We start from the raw sequence: 21,934 nt of genomic DNA, 5'->3' as shown, positions 1-21,934 counted from the left end.
CACTGATAACTGAGGGGAACAAAAGGTTCTTGCGACATCAAGCACCTTGTTTTGGGATGACGCCTTTGGAATTCATGGGTCGCATTATATCTGGCATAAAACTATCATAGAACTGCACAAGAAAAACATTGACAACAGTCAGCAATGACAATTGTAGTATGATTGTGTGGGGTTGCTTTGCCACTTCAGGGTCTGGGTGATCATGGTACCGTAATTGACAATCATGCACTTGGACTGCACTGACTTTGCAACATGCAGTTGGATAAGATGGAATTAAAGCAACTCTGCAAAGGAATGTAGGTCAGAATTCCTCTAGAGGAATACTCATCTATGTGATACTATAAATATTTTCAGAACCTCAGCTAAAGATGAGTATGACGTGTATGCAAAAATAGAGGCATTCAGAAAGGAACAAATCACTTTTTTTTTTTTTTTGCAACTATTTTACAAATTGAGTGGGAGAAGCTGTAGTGTATTCTTCACAAATTAACCAATAGTAAAAACCATTATTAATTTACTTTCTGTTTAGGTCAAGTAAAAGCGATTGTAAAGCAGTGTTCCAGTTCAAGAACATGTACAGGAGCTTCAGGCACTGCCTCACTCGATGCAAGTGGAAATGGCAATAAAGTTACATGCTGTAGCAGTAACCTGTGTAACCTCAGCACTGCAACAACCACTCAGCTGTGCACTTGGCTATTGAGTCTACCCCTGTGTCTCCTCATCCTACTCATTCAACAAGATGGATAAAGGACAAACACAGTTCAATTTAGGTTGCACAGTGAACCAATGGTAGGCCCAGGCAGGTGTCAATGCACTAACAACCACACAAATTAATAAATTTACTAAAATGAATTGTACCAAGACAAGTTTTTCTATTCTAAAGCTGGTATAGTTCTGTTAATGACTACTGACTGCCTTTCCAAGTAATTAAACACTAGTACTGTACTGACATCATATGTTTAACTATGAAGTTACCACACTAAGAATAATGTGGGTTATATTTACATGAATAATTTTATTGTAACAGGTTTTTTTTTTTTAATTCCTGATTAACGTCTATTGGCATATAAAAAGGGGTTCAAATATTCTAAATACAAAGGCAAGTGTTTTTTTGAAGAATCAAGCTGTTAAATAAGACAACTGTCCAGCTCATACTAATGTTTGTATCTCAACATTTTGGAAAATAAAAACATTTCCAACATGAATCAATCTTTATTTATTAAGACTTTTAAAATAAATAACAATAATACATTTACACGGTGTTGTACAAAGTGTACAACAAAATTGCATTTTAAGTCATGAATTTTAGACAGATTTTGTATTAGTGATGTGGATTGCAACTAATAAATCCCCCAAAAAGTCCACACAAATGTGTTGATTATACAGTAAATGTTCTTCAAAAAGGCAGCATATGGGACTGCATTACATAGCATAGATAAAACCACTGGCCTAATTAATGCTAATGAACTTCCCTTAGACATACTGGGTTATAGGTTAGTGCAATATCAAAGTTTATACTATATTAACTCTGCAGATGGAATATAAAAACCCTGTCAATATTTCATGCTGTTTGAAAAACAAAAGTCTCAGGTGGGAAAAAAATACTTGTATAATTGATAATTTAATGAGTGTGATTGTTATGGTAATGCTTCACCAGAGAGTTCTATGGAGAGTTTAACGTCTGCGTCTGTCTGAACCAGAAGAAAGCCAGAAAACTGGCCTACAGCAGTGGGCTTGAACTGCACAGGCAGGTTGATATAATGCTGTGTCCTGGAGAAAAGGTATAAATGTCAGAATCTCTTAACAATTTGACACACGATTAAGCAGTAAAAAATTACTTAAAAGCATGTATAGAATTATACTTTTACACATCATTGTAAAAGCACCAATATGACATCACAGGTTTACAAGGAGCACCAGGTGAATATGGATTATTTATATATTAGATATATTATTGCTGTACAATATTTACCAAAATAACAAAAAAATAAAACTGCTCACAGCAAGCAACAGAATACATATATGCACAACTGCCAGTGTATGCATGCATTAACACTACATGCACGCAAACATACCTGCAGTTTAATATTTGAGGCCCCAGAGCAGGCATGTGTAGCAGGAAGTGATACACATTACATTCGTTCAAATACAGATGTACACTGTGCTTTAAATGAAGTCTTTTCAAATTTGTGTACAGTTAAAACTGTACAAGAGGAGATAGAGAAGCAAAGTACCATAAAGCAAGAGAGAGAAGTAGACATTGATATTGTTTAATATTAATTAACTCACCTTAGAGAATATTTTGAATGCTTGATGAAGAAAGGCTCTGAAGGACTTAAAAACCTTAGCTGTAAGTAAATTAGAGAAGCTCAACATCACTGACATGCAACATTTACAGTAATGGATAATATTGTCTCAGATTCTGCTGTTCAAGTCCAGTTTTTGCTCCATTGTTAGAAAGACTCAAGATGCAGTGCTTAGTCTGTTAATGGTTATGAAATTCTTAACTCTCTCTGTGAACTTACCTCATGCGCATCACAAGAATTGTTGCGAAAGTTGACTTTCAATGTGCTGACCTCACCCACACGTGTGGCAGGGAACGTATAGAGACTCTGAGGGGCATATACTCCCCTCCTAGAGGACTCCATACTTAATAGAAATGGTGGGGGACAAAAAAATTTTTTAACTTCAGCATGAAAATATGTTGCTATACTGCTTAATCTTCAGGAAAATATGTACATATTGGTTCTATATGCACACATTATGGGATTTAATTTGAGTCAGATTCAGAAACCAGTACAGTACACATCTTACCCTGTCTTTGAGCCTACAGATTCCACTTTCTTCCTGTTCTTTGCACTGAAGTCTGTCCGCACTAGAGTACAGTCTTCTTTACGGCCTGTCCCTGCACCTGCTCTTATGCCCTGCAACACAGATCCATTCAAAACAAAAAGTTTGCTACTGAGATACTGAGGTTATGTCTTGCACATGGAACAACAATAAGAGCACATTATTCGCACAACCATGTGTGAGAACCCTCACCATTCCACTGAGCTGGAACCGGATGCGGCTTTTTTGCTGTGGTTTTGTCACCGGGTGGCATTCAAGATCCCAAAACTGAGCATAGTCGCCCCCGTCCCGCGGAAGAAACGTAAACGGCACCTGAAAAACATGAACAAATGAATTGATAATTTACATTCTTTTTGTTTAAGAAAAATCAGTACAATGCTATTAATGTTACAAAAACAAACACCTCAATCTCTCACCTGCATCTTTTCTTTGACCCCAAGCATCCCAGACATTTTTTCACATCTGAAAGCTGTATATGTGGCCCGATAAACATCCCCACTTCCATCTACACCCTAAGGGTAACAAGAAAAGATTTGCAAATTTTTTACTTTATAAACTGAAAAATAATAACAGAATGTGTAAAGTGTTTCCAATGCTCAAAACAGATTAAAAATACCTTAACATATGGAGGGGCAAAAGAAGAAAGGTACCACCTAACTTCTTCTCCATGGTTCTCCACGTCTACAGAACATTCTGAAAATGAGAAACTTATTCAGATGCACATTTTCGAATTTGTGCTTTTCAGGGGTCTTACAATAATGATTATCCTTTGTTTTTTCTCCAGCTCCACTTTGACACTGTGGTCAAAGCAAAGAACCTGCAGGAACTCAAAAACTAAGTTTGTACATATTAGGAGTTCATAAATTTTTTTTAATTTGAGCTGTTGCTGGTCATCGTCTGTTACCTGAGGACTCTCCAGAGCATGTTGATGGAAAGACCACTGTGCGGTTCTTAATTTCCACACTAGTTTGTGGGCTGCTGCACTGAGCTTTAAACCCTGAGCCTACAGGGGTCTCAGTCTGAGGTGGAAGGGGGCAAAGGGAGCGGTCCGAGGATGAATTTACAGCAGAGATATCCATAGCCAAGTCCTGACGGATCTGCACTCTAATAAACTAGACAGCAAAAGTACATGATAAAATTAAGCATTCTACAATCTTACATTTATCATTTGAAGTTTAGCATTAGCAATACATTGTTTGGCCAAGCACTTTTTTTATCTACAGAAAATGCACAGTTTATAAAGTCTTCTTAGTACCTTCTGCTGATCATCACACTGGATATATATCTGGCCACTCCACGGAAGCATAGAGGATTTGCTGGCCAGTGAGGGGTTTGGGCTAATTAAAATTTGCAAGTGACTCCTATACAGAGATGAAAAGCATATAAATAAGGTCTCTTATATAAATTATAAGTGTATATTTATGTGTGTGTGTGTGTGTGTGTGTGAGTGTGAGAGAGAGAGAGAGAGAGAGAGAGAGAGAGAGAGAGAGAGAGAGAGAGAGAATGTGCATGCCATACTGAGGCTCGAGGATGCCATGTTGAGGGGTGACTGTCAGGCAATGGGCAGGCCAGGAGAGCTCAAATCTCAGTTCACGATCTGAACAGTTCAGGATCCGCACATGCTTGGTATCAGCTGCACCAGCTGTGACCATTCATAAATTGAGACAGTTCAAAAGAGACAAATTTTAAGATGGGAGGCATTATTATTACATAAATATACAGCCGGAGTAAGTTTTTACACTCACTGATGGTGGGTGCAGTAAGGACCAGTTGTTCAGGCTGGATACTCCAGGTGTTGTCCACAGATGATTCAGTCCGTTTCACCACTGGTTGTGACGGACATAAAGGAGGCCCTTTTACTGGTAGAACGTCCAGGGAAACGTTACTGAAGTGACGCTCTGAAGTCCCCAGACCACTAAAGGAAAACAATATTGCTGCTATTGAGAAATGGTGCTTTAAACCCCCATCTACCCTCTGCCATATATATTGATTTTATAGACGTCCAATATTTGTTATTCATAAGTATTCAGGAATAATAATTGGTTGTACTGCTCCAAAGCCCCTATAATATAACTATACAAAACACAAGCTGTTCTCCTCAGCCCTGTGTGCCTAACTCAGGTAATTAGCTAAAATTTCCTTCATGACATATATAATAACTTATTGCAAGTACCACCTGCAATGTTAATGAATATGATTGTGTGTTGGTTGCAGCCAATACCATTTCCCTTGGGAAAGTCGAACACTTTACTACAAGTACCTGTCTGAATCCATGGCATGGTGCTGCGAGGCCCTGACACACTCTATATGTTCACTCTCTCCTGAATCAGAGGCTTCCACTGTACCGAGTAATGACAGGATGACCTTATTCATATTCCCATAGAATATTTGAGCCTCATTTGGCCTCTGGGGAAGGTCAAAGGCTGAAGGTGGGGAAAAAAATGCATTCATCATTTAGCTGGTTATCACTCAGTGTGGAAAAAGTATGTTAAGGAATCTTTTAACGTCAAATTACATGGTCTACACACAAAAGAACCTTACCTTCCTGGACCAATTCCTCACCAAGGAAGGGTTCATCAAAGGAGATGTTCTTTAGTAAGCTGTTTTCAGACAACACTTTTTTGCTCACATCAGGCTTGATGCGTAATAACCTAAGAGACATCAACATTCTTCAGACATCCTATCAGAGAACAAACTTGAGCTTGATTTGACAAAAAAAAAAAAATTGGTTCAACAAAATTGTTACTGACCTCCTGAATTGCTGACGAGAAACTTCATCCCCACAAAAGAGGCAAATGGTGGCTAGAAGAGCAGTGCTTGACTGGCAGAGAGCCTGCTCCCTACACGATGCCTTCATCACCACTGTAATCACCTGAAAATAAAATGCATTAAAAACTGATTATAGCCCACCACAGATTAATAAAAAAAATAAAATCAATCAATGAAATACATTTTCCAAAATGACCAAAATCCTTTACGTAAATGACACATGAAAAAGTGTCTTTTTTGGCAAAAATCAGCCCACCTCTTGAGTCCTTTCTTTCAGTATAAACTGTGAGGGTGATAAGCCAATTACTGTCGAGTCCATGACCGTGCGCTTTTCCAGGTCGCTGTATGGCACAGCTCGAATGAAGGCAGCTCTGGAGCCTGTGTTTCGCACGCACACACAAAGTTTGCTGACTCTGCCTGTCTGAATACTGCTTAGCGTGGCCACATAACCATCAGAACGCTTCCTTAATTCCTCCAAAATCACATTACTTGTCCCTCCATATCCAGACAGAGGAATCTAAAATAAGAAAAAAAAAAAACAGCAGTTACAAATTTACTGGTATTTACAAATAAGTTACAGGTTAAAAATAGTTAAAGAAAAAAAAAAGTGTGTTTTTCTGAAAAATAAGTCAAGAAATAAATAAGGAAATAAGAAATTATTTGAAAAATAAAAGGTTTATCAGATGTTTTTCCAACTGCCAAATGGGTCAGTGCTTTCTGAGATACTATTCTGCTCACCACAACAAAATAAAGATAATCACTATACAGAAATAAGTCTTATTAACAGAAATGAGGTTCCCTGGATTTCTTTTTTCCTCTAGAGATCACACTGCTGTTAATAATCCATGCTGGCTGACATCAATAATTATGCCACGACAAAAACATTTTTTAATCATATTTCCCCCTATTATAAAGGATGTAAATATAAAAAAAAAAAAGCTGCTGTTCCACACTGCATGCCACATGATAGTGGTGTATAGCTCTCTGGAATATAGTGCTCCGGGAGTGTATATAGTAGACATTTACACATGGACTTCTGACAAAAGTTTGAATTAAAAGGGGTTAATAAAATGTGTGTGGCTGTTTTCTTTAAAAAGACATTTATTTAGCACTGCAGTAAAGAGTTTCCTTTGTCTGAGTTTTTTTTTAGAAATCAGAAAATAACTTCTTTCAAAAGGAAATCTATAGCAGAGGACCCTGAAATTTCTGACAAGCTGCAGAAGCAACAATGAAAGAACAACTCAATAATGGGATAAATAACTTATCACAGGGGTCTTCCACAGTATTATACATAACTGTACATGGATGAAATAGAGTTCCTTTATGTATTTATGTAAGCCAATCACAGCATGCCTTGTATATTTAGACATGTCCACCCAAATATCTGCAATAAAAATAAAAAAAAGTGTCTGATGATCAAAAAAGCTGAAACTAAACAAAATATGTACAGAATATACTTACAGTGAATTTGACTCCAGGTTGAGAGGGCCGCACAGCAGACTGTTTAATCTCCAGCTTGGCCAGCATGGAAGCAACACGTGTGGGAGCAAAAAGAATGTGAACCGTCACATCCTCTTTGGGTTTAATAATTTGCTCTCTGCTACGAGTCAATCGCTCCTCAGGGCCAAATGAACTCTGCAACTGAAGAAAAAAAAAAAAAAAGGACAGTCATTAATCGATAATTCTTTAAGTTACATTTTACTAAAAAAAAAAAATTCAATTACAAGCATTTTTTTTTTTTTGCCTTGGCACCCCTAACCAACACATATCTAACTATATGCTTAAATGTTCATCGAAGGATTTTATTTCACATTCAAAAGCTTAACGCTACCATATATTAAAATATTGAGTTCATGTACAAAATGTCACGTCAGCCCATTTTATGCAACAAACCTGAAAGCAGTCTTGGTCCTGCCCTCTAATAAGTAGTCGTAGCTGCTGTGATGTTGTGGGGGAATTATTTCTCAGTACCAACTTCTGCTGCCTGCAACACAAACATTGTTTCAAATTAAATCTAATTAAAGCAGTGCTTCTGCTTGTGAATCTGCTTCTTCCTGAGGACTTACACAGCTCTGCCTAGCGGAACTCCTCCCCAAGCCATGAACTGCTTGTTGGAGAGGATCGGTGGCACTTCACCATGAGGCACGGACACTTGAGCAGATATCACATTCTTAGAATTTCCCTGGACCACCTCTCCTTTTAGGACAACCTCATATTGTGGACCACTGGGCAGTACAAGGATTGTCAGTAGACTGGGGAGAAAAAAAACAAACAAAAAAAGAAACATATTTGAATTTTACCTCTCATCTAGGACATGCATTTTACCACCGAGTTAAACAAACTAGTTAAAAAAGCTACATACCACTCTTTATATTTTCTGTTGCTCTGGGCAGTGAAAGAAACAGTGACTCCCTGTTCCTCTCCAGTTCGCAGAAAAAGCTCTTCAGGCTTCACAGTAAAGCAGTTGTCACCATCATTACTCTGTAAATCCACATCATCACACAATACAGTCATTACATCTACTTGTAGCTTTTAAAATAATAATGCAAATTTATAAAGCTTCAAACTTTGCTTAGAAAAAATGCAATTCCAGCAATTTGAAATCCTTCCAGCAAAAAAAAAAAAAAAAAGTACCTTTAGTCTAAGCTGGACATCAATGTTTCCTGCATTTTTTAAGGGCAAGGTCTGGCTGGTTGACTGTCCCAGTGGACACTGAAGACAAACAGTCTGTAAAGACCAGTTATAAGCAAATAAGTAATGTGTAGTAAAAATCTAATTAACGCTTAATGAATAACCATACCAATACTTTAAGGCTCCTGGGATCATTCAAAAATGTCAAGTTGATCATGCTGAAAAAGAATGTCAGGAAGAAGCAGTCAAATTTAACACATTGCAACTTCTTGCCTGCAGATCCTTGGGAGCATGAACTCTGGCTGTTCCAGACCTTGCTCTGAGGGGAACACTTTGGATCACACGACTGGGGCCAGGGCTGTCCACCTCAATATCCACACGAGCACCGAATTCATCTGGTGTGCCTAATTCACCTGCATCACAAGACAGAGTTATTTCAAAATATAATTATACCAAAATAAAAAAATATAACAATAATAAAAAAAATATATATATTATAATCACCAAAATATATCAGTACCTAATTTTGCATTGAATCTCTGAGGTGCGTTAAAGTTAACCCACACCATAAAGCTGTCAGGATTCTGTTAACAAAATAGTAAGGGTTTTAATACAGCTCAATGTAACATCTGGAATTCAGTTTTGATTGGCTTACAGCATACTTACATCTCCATAGCTAGAATGCATCACATGGTTTATGACAGAAACTGAAGTCAAATTCCCACCAGAATGGAGAGAGCTATCTGCCGTCATAGTGACAGGACTCTTAGAGAAACTGAAACAATGCCAGGCCGAGGCATTCTAGTGGGGAAAAAAGTAAATGTTGCAGGAAATCTTAACTTCAAACAAAAAACAAATACAAATAAGGGGTCATGCAAGATATAGTTCACTAACTGCACTTATCACTAGACGAATGGGCACAGTTGCTCGAGTCCTGTTAACCATTTTAAGTGACAAGGACTTAGCAGTGCCCCCTGCCAAGTCCCCAAAGTCCAGGCCAGTCTTACCAACATCCACCTTCAAACAATACAAATTCAAAAGTAATTTTTTGCAATTTTACATGTAGTTACAGTACATTATCTACAGCAAAGTGGTTAATATAATGCAGCTTAGTACTATCTGCAATATTAAGTATGTTAATATTAAAGAAACTTACGTCTATTGCTGGATTTTCAGCGAAAGCTATAAGTACTACTTTCTTGGCAAAGGCTTCAGCCTGTGCCACAGTCTCGCTCTCAGCTGAAGCAGGCCAGGATGACACACTGAGAGTACACTGGTAAAGGCCAGCTTTTGGAGCAATCAACAGCACTTTCTGCTCCTCTGTGCTTTTAGGTCCAATGATGGTCTTATTCTTCACAATCAGCCACTGGTATGGCAGGGAGTCAACCTGGTAGAAATATTCAGAATTGCAAAATTACCATACGACTAATTTACTTCCACTTACCAACTGCCAGCATTAAATCAAGTAAATGACTAAGATCAATGACTAATATAACAGTTAAAAAATTATGAACTAGCTGTTCTAACAATGGTTCTAACAACAGGTAAAAGGTTCATTTCTTAAAGCTGCAAAGTTCTCACCTTCTCGCCATCAATGGAAAGATTTACTACAGATATGGCCACCTGTTGCCAGCGTTCTGAGGGGTTAAAGATGCTGAGTGATGTCTGGCAGGCAATGCCAACACAACATGCACCAGGAAACTTCAGCTCATCTGGGACAACCACTTGGGTTAAATAACAGGCAAGTCAGAAACACAAGTTATATTGCTTCATTTTATATATATATATAAAAAATTAACAGAAACAGTTTTCTTCACTTAACATATCACCTCATTAGAACATAGAAATAAGTTTTTGCTGATATTTCTAACTCACATGCTAATCACAAAAAAGTAAGAGCCATTTGTGTCTGTTCAGTTGACAAATTATTACTAGTAAACCAATGATTACTACAAGCAAAAACTATAGCTACAGTACACAATCACTTACCTCTGAAATCTGCCACATCACGTACACACCATGCCCCCATGCTGGGCTGTCCATAAGCTTTGCTAAGAGGGTAATGATGAGGATGTTGACCAGCAGTCATATAGACGGATGATAAAGCTGCTGTTCCTGGAACATGTGTTTGTGCAGCTTGTGGATTAGCACCAGTCATTACTGCTGGCATGCCATACGTTCCTGCCAGAGGCCCTATATGGTAGGATGGTGCCTGCAATGAACCATCTGTGTTCAAGTAATGCTGGGGAAGCTGAGTGCTGAAAAGTGATTGACCAGTGAGATGAGCTGATACACCACCAGTTAAATCGGACAAAGCAACCTGAGCGTTTGGGGCCAACCCATACCGCAAAGGTTCAGATTTGTAAGAACTAGTGGGATGACCAAAGTTTGAGTCAAGGAAAGCCCCACTCCCTGCTCCAGGGATGTTAGAGACTTGTTTGGTACTCTGCTCCATTGGTCCACCAGGTTGATTGTTAATGTTGAGGTTGCTAGAATAACCAGAGTCTACTGGAGCGTACAGACTAGGGTGAGGCTCGGATTGTTGATTCACTGGCCCACATTGACGCTTGTAGTCGTTGTGGATAATGCGCTCATTTTGGACGTGTGAGCCATGTTCTACGGTATGTTGATTTGATCTGGGAGCTTCAGCAGGACAGGATAATTTTGAACTCAAGTCTCCATTGTGATGGATAGTTTTAGTTGCATCAAAAGGATCCACCGGTGGGGTGGGACTTGCTCTGATTATTGTGGTACTCAAGGACATGGAGTTATTTTTCTGACAAAGAAAAAAATATCCAGTTACATAAAAATACTGCAGTCACGTTAAACAAGAAAACATTTTGTAGATGCTAAATAAAGTGGGCTAAAAAGCAAGAATGCAAACATACATTATTTCTATGGAATACACTACAATTTAAATAACTATCAACTTTGTGTTCATTTTCACCCAAATTCAGGTCCATTAAAGACAAGAATATGATATGAATCAGCAAAGATTTACAAACTCTATATTTACAAGCTCTATACAAGCTTAAATGCATTAATTATGTTCTTGTGCGTTCTTATTTAACATGTTCAGCTAATCAAAGTTCTCAAACTCTAGTACTGAGCGAAGCACTCTGATTTAAAACTGACCTGATGATGAGCAGGTGTAGGAAGTGTAGTGTTCTCATTAATAGAAAGGTAGGTAAGTCTGCTGATGGATGGAGATTGTGGTGACAGTGGGTCAGTCCCAGGACTTCTCTCACACATACCACTACTAGAGGAAGGAGACAGGTCTCTAAAGAGAAAAAGAAGAAAAAATTACTGACTTCTTTGTTCACACTCAATACCACAGACTATCTAAATATATGCTACACTAAATTGTGGCCAGACACAAACCTATTTACTTCAGTGCTGTTTTTGTCCTTACACTTAAATAAGCTACATTGGTTAAGCTAGAACAATCAAAGAACACAGGAGTTTACCCATATCCACTAGGCAGTGATGTCTGACTTGGGCTTGAATGAGTAAGTGGAGAGGTGGATGGTCTGAAGTTGCAATGGCTAGCTTCCACAACACCAGAGGCACAGCGCTCAGGTGAGGCTATAGAACGGTCAAGAAAAACTCTATTATTAAAGAATGCTTATCTATAGTTTATTTGTACTGAAATGGCCTGATTTAAAAAAAAAAATCAGACACCTAAAACACATCCTACTTGAATGAATCATTCAACAATAGTATAATATCAAATAATAATTGTGACTTGAATCAAAGAAAAACTTGCCAAAATTTGCATCAGCGTTTAAAGAACAACTTGGTCCAGCAAGTGTCAGTTTCTCTTTTGCAACAGATTGAGCAGCTCGTGGACTCCCAAGCGATTGTGCTGCTTCTGAGCATGGTGTCTCTCTCTGCCTCAGACAGGTTTTGCTTTTGGGTGTGTGCTGCAAGCTCCCTGATGTAGGTAAATCTGAACATCCACTGGTTTGATGGTTTTTGGGTGTAGACAATAATTCTGATATTGAGTCATTACTTTTTAAAGATTGGCATGTTCCAGAGGCCTGTGGTCGTGCTGGGCTTATTTTGATCCTGGACTCTGAGCAACTCCTGTTTCCTGCGGGTGTTGGTATGTGGCAGCCACTTTTGCTTCTTTCTGGTTTTCCTTGAACAGATTTAGGCTTTAGAGTTGAGATCAAAGACTGCCCTGCACCTGCTGATCTTCTAGCTGGGTGAGCTGTGGCTGTCGGAATGCAGCTAGTCTTCGGACGTGGAATAGAACTTCTTTTAGCGTTAGACCTTTTACATTCAGACACAGATTCTATAGATTGATTGGATGCATTATTTTGTGAAACCTGACTTGAAAAAACCCCCTTTGACGTTGAATGCTCTTCTGCATGAAGACTGATGCTGTTTTGTAAAGGTGGAGTCTGTCTTTGTGTAGTACTGAGAGAATTACCCAGACTGTCTGCCATGCTAAGAATGTCAAGACAGGAATGAGAGCTGGAAGCATCACTATCACTGCTTGACACTTCTGCCTTCTTCAGGTATTTCTCCATGTCAAGAACACTCAGCTCATTCATGGATATGGTTTTCTGAAGGTGATCCTGCTCAGGCAGATTTTCAAGCTCAGGAGTCTGAACAAACACACCTGTCCTGCTTTTGGACTGCCTCTTTTTTGATAACTCCATGATCATTGCTGCAAGCTGGGCAGGGTCTGAGCTTATTGAGGCATCAGCAATAGCTGATGCAATTGTGCTGATGCTAAGTGTTAAATTTCCACTGGAGTTTGATTCAGAACTATGACTGGAATTTTCTTTATGTTCTAGTGATACCACAGGTGAAACCTATTGCAAATGAAAAGAAATCAAATCACTTGTGTACGCTCCGAATATATGTAAACATATGAATTTATAAAATAACCCATAACTGTGAGCAAATAATGCATTACCTGGACATCTTTTTGGTGTGAATGACCCATTTGTGGCTGCCCAGATGGTGTCAGTACAAGAGTTTTTTCCAAATCCTCTATGAATCCAAAGTAGCAATCAATTAGCATTTTCTACAAAGATTTGACCCAAGACCATACCCTAACTCAGTTCATTGCAGGAAATAATTTCATACCTGGATTCATGGTATCATCTGCCTCACTAAGCTGGACTGTTTCACTGTGAACAGAGCTTCCTCTAGAAGAGAAATCAGAGGGCCGAATCAAAGCAAAGGGCTCCCTCTTCTCAGGTGAGTTGATGATATAACCAAATGAAGGCTGAGAAAAAAACAAGACAAAATAAACGAGAGCACACAAAATCGTGGTATACTACAGAAACTGGTTGTTGGCCAACATTGTAAAAAACCTTTGTGAAGTTCTCACCCTTTTAATGTCTTCTTCACTGCCCCCTAAACATCCCAAAGCTTCAGATCTCTGCTGAAAAAATTCCCCCAGGGAAATTCGCAAATAACTTTGGTTTCCCTTTTCAAACTCATTTGAGACTTGGGAGGATCTCATTAGAATGTGGCTACTAGGGGGAAGTTTCCATGAGGTGTCGCCAAGAAGTACGCTTCTATTGACCGCTTCAATCTGTTCTTCCTAATCATAAGGAGAAAAAAGAATCCCTTCATGAATCAGCACTTCATTTTAAACAGTCTCTTTTGCACAAAGGGAACAGTTTGTCATATCAGCCTAAAGACTAAATCAGAAACAAAGCGCACCCCTTACCTGCATGAATTGGTGCTCTTTATCAAACTCTGCTTGATCTTCAATAATCTTTTCCATAGCCTGGCCTGAAACACAAGTTAACATTTCAAACATTTGCAAAATAGTACAAATGTTCTAAGGCATTCGTCCACCTATACTTACCACCAACAACAAACTCCTCACACTGCAATTGGTTTGCAATATCATCAGGTATATCTGTCTCCTTTTCAAAGGAGGAATAGTAGGCTAGATCAGTCACCCATTTCCCATCCTCATTCTGGTAGACAACACTGTGAGTAGCATTGGCATCTACAAAATGAGAAGCTTGATGGCATGATATCCCAAATGGTTTGACACAAACATGCTTGTTGCCCATATAAAACAATGTCATACAGAGTCAGTTTAGATGTAATTAACAGTGAAAGGACAGTACATTTGTCAGCTTGTTAATCTCTTATTTTTACAAAATCACCAATTTAAAAAATGACTAGGAAAATGGGCTTTAAGGACTCCTTGCAGATAAAATTTGTTGTGAAAGATCTAACCTTGTTGGAATGTCAGCTGAACATCAGGGCAGGATACTTGATTCCAAATATTACTCCGCTCATCTTCATTCGGACGGGAAGTTTGAGAGAGGTACTTGACTTCAAGAGATTCTCCTGAATGTTCCTCATTGCTTTTTGTATATTTGTCAACACTGACAGAGTTCCTACAAGGGCCCCCAAAGAGACCCGAATCACTCAAGTTGATTGTATGCCCTTGGCTGACTCCCGCTTTGCTGTTTTTGGTAAAAGAAAAGTCAAAAGCAAAATGGGTGCCTTGAAGGGCACGAGAAGTGGAGTCCTGTAGGTTACAGACACCACCAGGCCTAAGGTACATAGAGTCAAATTGTTCCTCCAGAGATTCTGCACCAGAGTGTGAACTATCCATGGAATTCTATTAAAGAAAAAAAGGTGTGGCATTACTGACTAGTGTTTGAATTTTACACACAAAAAACCTTAATTTCAAATGCTGCCCAACACACAAGTAGCATAATTAAGCAATTATTACAATAAATAATGCAGCATTCTACAGATAGTTTCTCTTGTTTCATCACCCATGTATGAAACTCAAATATATTCAGCTTTGGGAGGGGGAAAGCAGCAAACTCTAATATTGCTAAGCTATATAAAGACTGATCAAACCTTACCAGTGCGTCTTCCCTATGCTGATTCATACTTTGGTTTGTAGATTGAAGCCTGGTCAGTTCAGAACCTTGAACTGAAGACTCCGTTTCAACTGTCCCAACTGGGCCCACACGGTGTCCCATCTGAAAATAATCACAAATACATAATAGTTGCTGATTTGGATATTTACTTCTTGCTAAGATCAAGTTTTTGCTCCTCTCAACACCTCACCCAATGTATTAAGAGCACAATAATTAACCCGTTAAGCTCAAGCATTTATTAAATTGCTTATTTAAAAGGAATGCTTTACACACCAAATATCTACCACCTAAACAAATGCTGGAGAAAACAGTGAACGTGGTCTGGTCTTCGGAATATGAATTACCTGGCTATGCTCATTTGATGCAAATCGGCCTAATCCAGGGAGCTGTGAGAATAGGTTTTCATCCTCGCCTGTTCCATTTCCTCCCACAATTCCCAGTCCCCGTAACACATCATACGTGGTCTGGACACCTGTGGGTGGTGGGACTGTAGACACACCCCCATCATTTCCATCCTCCTCACTGCCACTGCTACCATCACCACCTCCACCATCTCCTAAAACACCCAAAAGTATAAAATGCAGAGTTTTCATCATTCCTCTGAAAACAGATTTAACATTTGTCACACATATGGAGAATTAAATCTGGATACCGGTTATTGGCAATTCAATCACTCTACCCTCAGCAGAGCACCGTTGTTCAATGCCTGTCCTGGAGTCTATAAATTGAGCGCCTGGCTGAGACTCATCATCTGAGCTTCCACCCTCTAGGCCTGGCCTACAATGAGTCTGATTGCTTTCACCAACCTGTATATACACATCAACATAAAGAAACAAATATATAACAGCAAAACACAAATGTATGTTACTGTTCCATTACAATTTAACATGGTGTGAATAGGACAGACTGATTAAACAGACAAGATTCCTTATCAGACAAGATTTTATTGTTCTGAAATTACATGTATCCCCATGTGCAATTAAACGGTTACAGCTTTCTAAACGTATCAGTAAATTAGTATTATATCGTCACTTTACCAGTTGTCTGGAGGTGCTGGGCAACAGGAATCGGGCTCTACTACGATTCTGTGAGGCTTCCAGCTCATCCTCAGTGTCTTCATCACTAGCAGGACACGAATCCATACCTGTGGCAGCTAGTCGCACATCAGGCATGCAAAAATCGCCCTAAGGAGGGAAATTGACACAATAGTGTCAATTACATAAAAAAATAAAAATAAAAAAAACAGGCTGTAATATAATTCATATACAGATGCATATATAATTAGCAATATAAGCAAGACTGCCACAACAATGCTAAAGCTATAACAAACTTGCTTGCTTAAAATAATGAATCCTACCTTATTGTAGTCATTTAGAAAGTTGCTTCGGTTTTTGGTCGATGTATGAAGTTCAGTAGTAAGAGGTTGAGATGAACCAATTTGGCTGCCAGGTAATTCCTAAAAATGATATAAATTTTAAAGTAAGTATATAGTTAATAGTATGTCAACACATGGTTATTACATCAACACGTGGGCCTTCTCCAAACAATTACTACTAAACTGGAAGCACACAATGCTTTGGCTGTCATTTTTCTTCACTCCAACTAAGGGACCCCAAACTTAAACATGATAATGTCCCTGTGCAAGGTACATAAATATGGATAGCTATGTTTCAAAATCCTGAGGATAGCCTACATACAAAAATGGAGGTTATTACAACAGTAAAGCACATTGGGATATAATGGTCAGGTGTCCACAAACTTTTGACCAGTGTACACAAAATTAAATTGAACTACATTTCAGTCTCACTGCATACTTTTAAGTCATTAGTCAACATATTGCAGCACAAAGAAAAATGTGAATGTAGGACAATCAACGTAGTTACACCAACTTACAGCAGCGGAGATTTCCTGGCCCTCCACTCGACCTCTCTGCATAGACGGAGGAACGAGCTTATTGAAGTACAGCTGCAACTCTTCATCGTGTAGGTTGTCTACATCAATGTCATCATCTGCAAAAGTATCAACCGAAACAAACATTATACTAGTGTAGAGTTGGCTGTACTTCCTCAGAAGGCTGACAGTCTTAAACATCTGCTGCAGATGTTCTTATAGACTGTCGTGGCGAGTGACCTCTGGAATGCGCGGTGTGCTGGGGAGGCAACATCAAGAAGAAGGCCCCCTTACGTCTGGACAAGCTGGTGAGGAAGGCGGGCTCGGTTGTGGGATTGGAGCTGGACAAACTGACATCAGTGGCAGAGAGATGGGCACTATATGCAGGCTTCTGTCAATCATGGACAATCCACTGCATCTACTGCACAGTTTAATCTCCGGGTAGAGGAGCAGTTTCAGCGAAAGGTTACCGTCACTGCCCTGCTTCACTGACAGACTGAGGAAGTTATTCCTTTCCCATGTCGTGCAGCTCTTTATTTCTACTTGGGGTGGGGGAATCAGTGTTGACTTTCCTCGCTGTTCTGAACTTCCTCAGCCACTCTGAACTGCACTACACACTGTACACTATGCAAATTAACACTCCGGTTTGCACAGAACTCTCCAAAACGGGTTCAGTCGCACAAGACTTGATAAAACACACCATTTTTTGCAAAGAATCTTTTCTTGAACTTACCTTTACATTTTTTGTATTTATTGCATGGCTTATTGTCTATGTTTGTGGATACTGCTGGAAACTGTAAATTTCCTATTTGGATGAATAATGTATGTATGCATGTATGTATCTAATTATCTATAAAAATTATTAGCCAGTCCTTAAGATCTTAAGAATTTTGCAGTGTTTACAACAACAATAATAACAACAACAGTTAACACAATCTTGTAATTACAAAAAATTATAAATCTAAGGTTAACAAAAGTTCATTTTTGAATCAGCATTTAATGATTAATTGAGCATATATAATTACTGGTAATGAAAGTAATGAGCAAAACTGCCTTACAGTAGAGCCCTTATAATAAAGCCTGTTAACTCTGTGGCCATCATGGCAACAATATCAGATAATTACTTTTAGTAATACAAGACCAGTTATAAATACATTTTTAAACAAATTATTAGGGAAACCAAAAAACCCTGGAATGGTCAAAATGGAGTTTTAAAGCTGAATTTGAAGTCACTGATATTATTTGAATGTGCTCAAAGAATCTTATGGGTCTTTTTTCATTCCTTTTAAAGCACATGCAATTGTATCTATAGTGAGATTTATGGTAATTTGTAAAAATGTTGCGCACACTGCTATACAGTATCTGAACTGCACATTATAAATAGTTACCTGTTAAATCGCTGTTCATGCTGTCAAGCGACATGAGCTTCTCATTAACCAGGAAGCTAGCGACACTGCCGCTCATCCCATCACTGTCCGCTGCCTCACTCTCTAGACCCTCTTCAATAGGTAGTGGAGCCAACACAGTCTAAAACAAGCAACAGTTAATTTAGTCTAGAACTGAATGGCTAAATTATTAGCAACTGCTTTTTGATCTTACCGGACTCGCAATGGTTTCTTTTCCTCCAAAATGTGAAACTGTTAATAAGCCAGTAGAAATATCTGCAAACATTTTTTTTTTTTTTTTAAAAGGTACATTTTAGTTTCCCTGGAACTGAGCGATAATATGAAAATATTCAGTGGTAAATCTGAGAGGGTTAATCTTATATTGGCAAGACCAAAACAATTATAGCACAACAAGTAAGAGTACATGTTCAGCTACAGTATAACAGGCTGCAAAATTTGCACAGCAAATCTGCGTGAGCCACAGCATCACACAGAAAATAAGTTTAGTACCATCAGGGTAATCAGAGGAGACCAGAGCAGACGCAGCGTGAACTCTCATATGGGAGGCTTTAGACACTGGCACACATTCTGACTCATCCAAATTAACCTTCACTAACCGGCCTGAAAAACGATTGGCAGCTATGAAGTCATCTGCGTTCTCCCTGAAACAAATGAATTCAGAGAAGATTCAAGCAAGAAATCTTATTTAAACTCTTGTATCCACTGTATCATTTGAACCACACTTTCGGAAAGATTTGGACAAAACAAGAAACAGGAGTCGACACTCACAAATCATCTTTGAAGCTGAGCGCAAACTTTTCCCTCCCACAACTTGAGCCTTGAGAACCTGCTAGAGAGAGTGGCCCCGGCTCCAAGTAGGAAGCTTGTACATCCGTTAGCCTGGGGAAAAATGTCCAGGGTTAAATGTACAGGCCAGTAAAAGTCCTTTTATTTCTACCGAGCAGCTTGTAAACACTGCACAGTTTGCAAATGAAATACATGTCAGGTATTCTTAGTTTAACTTGAAAGTGAGCGGTAGTTTAAATGCAAGGGTTAAAGCAAAAGCCCTTACTTCTGTAACACAATTAGTAACAATTAGCAAGTTGGACTACAAGAGAGACTTTTTAACCAAATGCACAAGTTATTATTAATATTAATAATACAAGAAACAGGAGTTAATTCCCACGATAAAGCACTAGTGTGCAATGCTCGTTCATATTGTTTGTTTATTTAATTTCAGTAAATGCTTTAATTAATTATCCTGATCAAAATCACAGCAAACCTGCAAACACCACCAGCAACATGTGGGCTACTTTATAGTCTGTTGTCTGTATTATTGTATTAGTACTGGAGTACCCGTATTTCATATCTGCACGAGTCAAACTACCGCAATAACAAGTTTCACACCACTGCAATGCAGTGAACGTACAATCCAAAGTCGCACACCTGTTGTCTGCTGTAGCTCTACTTTTAGCCACAGTAGAAGCAGCCACGGGCACACCGAGTGTGGAACCCAGTGTAACATCACCCAGAGTGACCCGGCCACCGCTACCCAAAGACGTGTTGGAGAGGAAGCTGGGAAACGTCTCATCCTCCAGGTTTCTGAAGCTTTCCATGTCGTGACTCAACAACACAAGGGCTCATCACATGGAGCATGAGCTGCAAAAAGTATACAAAAAAAATGTGCGACAGCTCAGTATGTGTTTCAGAAAAAAAAAATACAGTCAATCAATTAGTCTACAAAACACCACTTTTTTTGTTTTACAAATACACTCTCTGTAGATAATATAAACCATTGGATACGAACCATTGTACAGCTATATCGGTCATACCACTTAATACTGTATCATACTTATAGAAAAACCACACTATATATACCCTTATTCAGTTATATGTGCATATTACTACACCTTCTTTATAACCTTATTTATTACACTGCCACTTGTAAATAAGCTATCTATGCACTTCTGGTTCGATGCTAACTGCATTTCATTGGCTCTGTACATGTACCCTGCACAATGACAAAGTTTAATCTAATCTAAATATGGGGAGGTTTGTATGTCGTATGAAAAGGGTCACTTTCTAAATTGTTAGTATTTTGTTTACTAAAAAATTGATTACATTTTAACACTTTGAGTACACTTAATTAAATTAAACACGAAATAAACAAAGCTTGGACGTCTACGTTATGCTTCTGAGTTAGGGAACTCTGACAAGTTGTTTTTACACCAACATTGTATTTTTCACCGAGATATATGAGCAATAACACCCAAATCAATACCACAGATCGGTAAATACATGTCTTAACTCTCTCAATACCCCAAACCTGAGATTTGCTAAAGCTGGTTGTTTAAAAGTGCTGGTTTTGTTCCATGTTGGAAAGCTGCCGTTAGCTGAGCATTAACCCCGGCCATGAAAGAAAGACATGGGCTGTGTGTTATCGAATTAACACGTCTGTCTAAACTAAATACACAAAGACAAACTGTTGTTCGAGCTACTCCGCTTCGTTGAATAATTACTCACCGTGTTCTTCTAACCATCCCCCCCAGTCCTAGCTTTCCCACTGCCGACTATCTAACGACCTCCACCAGCAGCAGCAGCTGTAACTAACTGCCTCGGAAAATGTCCGCAAATTATCTCTCCAGCTCCACTTCTGAGGAAGGACTCAGATTTTACAAGCGATATATGCAAAGAATTGCTCCAGCAGACGGCTTAGTGTTGATACTCGTTAAAGTTTGTAACCGTTTAAGAGCTCCGGCCTGCACAATCCTAAGACAATTATATAAAATGAGTCTAAAACGAAGCCCCAAAAAAGCTCCGGAAAACTAACTTGAGCTGTAACCAAAGCAGCCCGCCTCTAAATTTTTTTCGAGGCGGGCCTTAGCTAGAAATCTCATTTTTCATTGGAGCGCTGCGCGTCAATCAAGAAAATAACGAACCAATCGCGTTAAGCGTGGACTTGTTTGAAACGGTAGCGGCAGTGCGCTTCAGACCCCGCCTGCAGTTAGAGGCACTATGGCGCATGTTCACAATCACTCAATACTGCAACGATTTACCCTTCTATTTTATTAGGAGAATGCGTATTAATTGCATGGTATTTTCAAACCTTAATCAGTTATATGGAAGTATATTAGAAATTAGGATTGTCAATTTAGTCTAATTATATATAAATAAAATAGTTACGTTATATCAGCAATGCATAATTTTACATATAAGTACAAACGTACAAACTTCAGATGAAGGCAGTTTGTGGGAAATTATATTTGGCAGCTGCACTTTGGGTCCGAAGGTCACGAGTTCAAATCCCAGCCACGCCAAGCTGCCTCACCTGAGCCCATGAGCAAAGCCCTTAACACCATAGCTGCTCAGTTGTAAGTAGGAAATAAATGCAAACTGCTCAGAATAAGGGCATCTGCAATTATTGTAAATAGTTTTCTTAGTTGCCTTAAGTTTACAGTCTTTACAAACGATAGACAGATTAAATGCAGCTTCAGCAAGATGAGCGTTACATAGGTTTATGATGTTTATTCT

General features: G+C 38.8%; 1 protein-coding gene across 2 annotated transcripts; it reads right to left on the bottom strand.

The window, feature by feature from the left end:
• Positions 1–1,192: 1,192 nt before the first annotated feature.
• Positions 1,193–21,267, bottom strand: cep192 (centrosomal protein 192). Of its 2 annotated transcripts, XM_083550562.1 has the most exons (48): positions 20,927–21,267; positions 19,850–20,062; positions 19,193–19,303; positions 18,914–19,065; positions 18,618–18,679; positions 18,407–18,545; positions 17,022–17,137; positions 16,486–16,584; positions 16,166–16,312; positions 15,781–15,934; positions 15,473–15,684; positions 15,111–15,230; positions 14,467–14,857; positions 14,084–14,230; positions 13,943–14,007; positions 13,598–13,813; positions 13,351–13,492; positions 13,178–13,254; positions 12,017–13,073; positions 11,718–11,835; positions 11,386–11,530; positions 10,240–11,026; positions 9,832–9,974; positions 9,407–9,637; positions 9,145–9,267; positions 8,917–9,051; positions 8,771–8,834; positions 8,524–8,663; positions 8,254–8,346; positions 7,982–8,100; positions 7,686–7,871; positions 7,513–7,603; positions 7,081–7,260; positions 5,876–6,136; positions 5,601–5,722; positions 5,392–5,501; positions 5,111–5,273; positions 4,596–4,765; positions 4,369–4,492; positions 4,106–4,211; positions 3,755–3,962; positions 3,467–3,543; positions 3,267–3,362; positions 3,043–3,162; positions 2,815–2,924; positions 2,526–2,649; positions 2,290–2,348; positions 1,193–1,770 (listed from the first exon to the last, which is right to left on the bottom strand). In XM_083550562.1, the coding sequence occupies exons 2-48, from the start codon at positions 20,017–20,019 to the stop codon at positions 1,638–1,640; spliced, it is 8,115 nt and encodes a 2,704-aa protein (XP_083406688.1). In that variant the 5' UTR covers positions 20,020–20,062; positions 20,927–21,267; the 3' UTR covers positions 1,193–1,637. The 2 variants fall into 2 exon arrangements, with proteins under 2 accessions (XP_083406688.1, XP_083406689.1); XM_083550563.1 differs by lacking the exon at positions 2,290–2,348.
• Positions 21,268–21,934: the final 667 nt, after the last annotated feature.

The sequence above is a fragment of the Silurus aristotelis genome (genome assembly GCF_946808225.1).
Source record: "Silurus aristotelis genome assembly, chromosome: 1".
In the NCBI taxonomy this organism is placed as follows: Eukaryota; Metazoa; Chordata; class Actinopteri; order Siluriformes; family Siluridae; genus Silurus; species Silurus aristotelis.
This window is presented reverse-complemented; position numbering and strand designations above follow the sequence as displayed.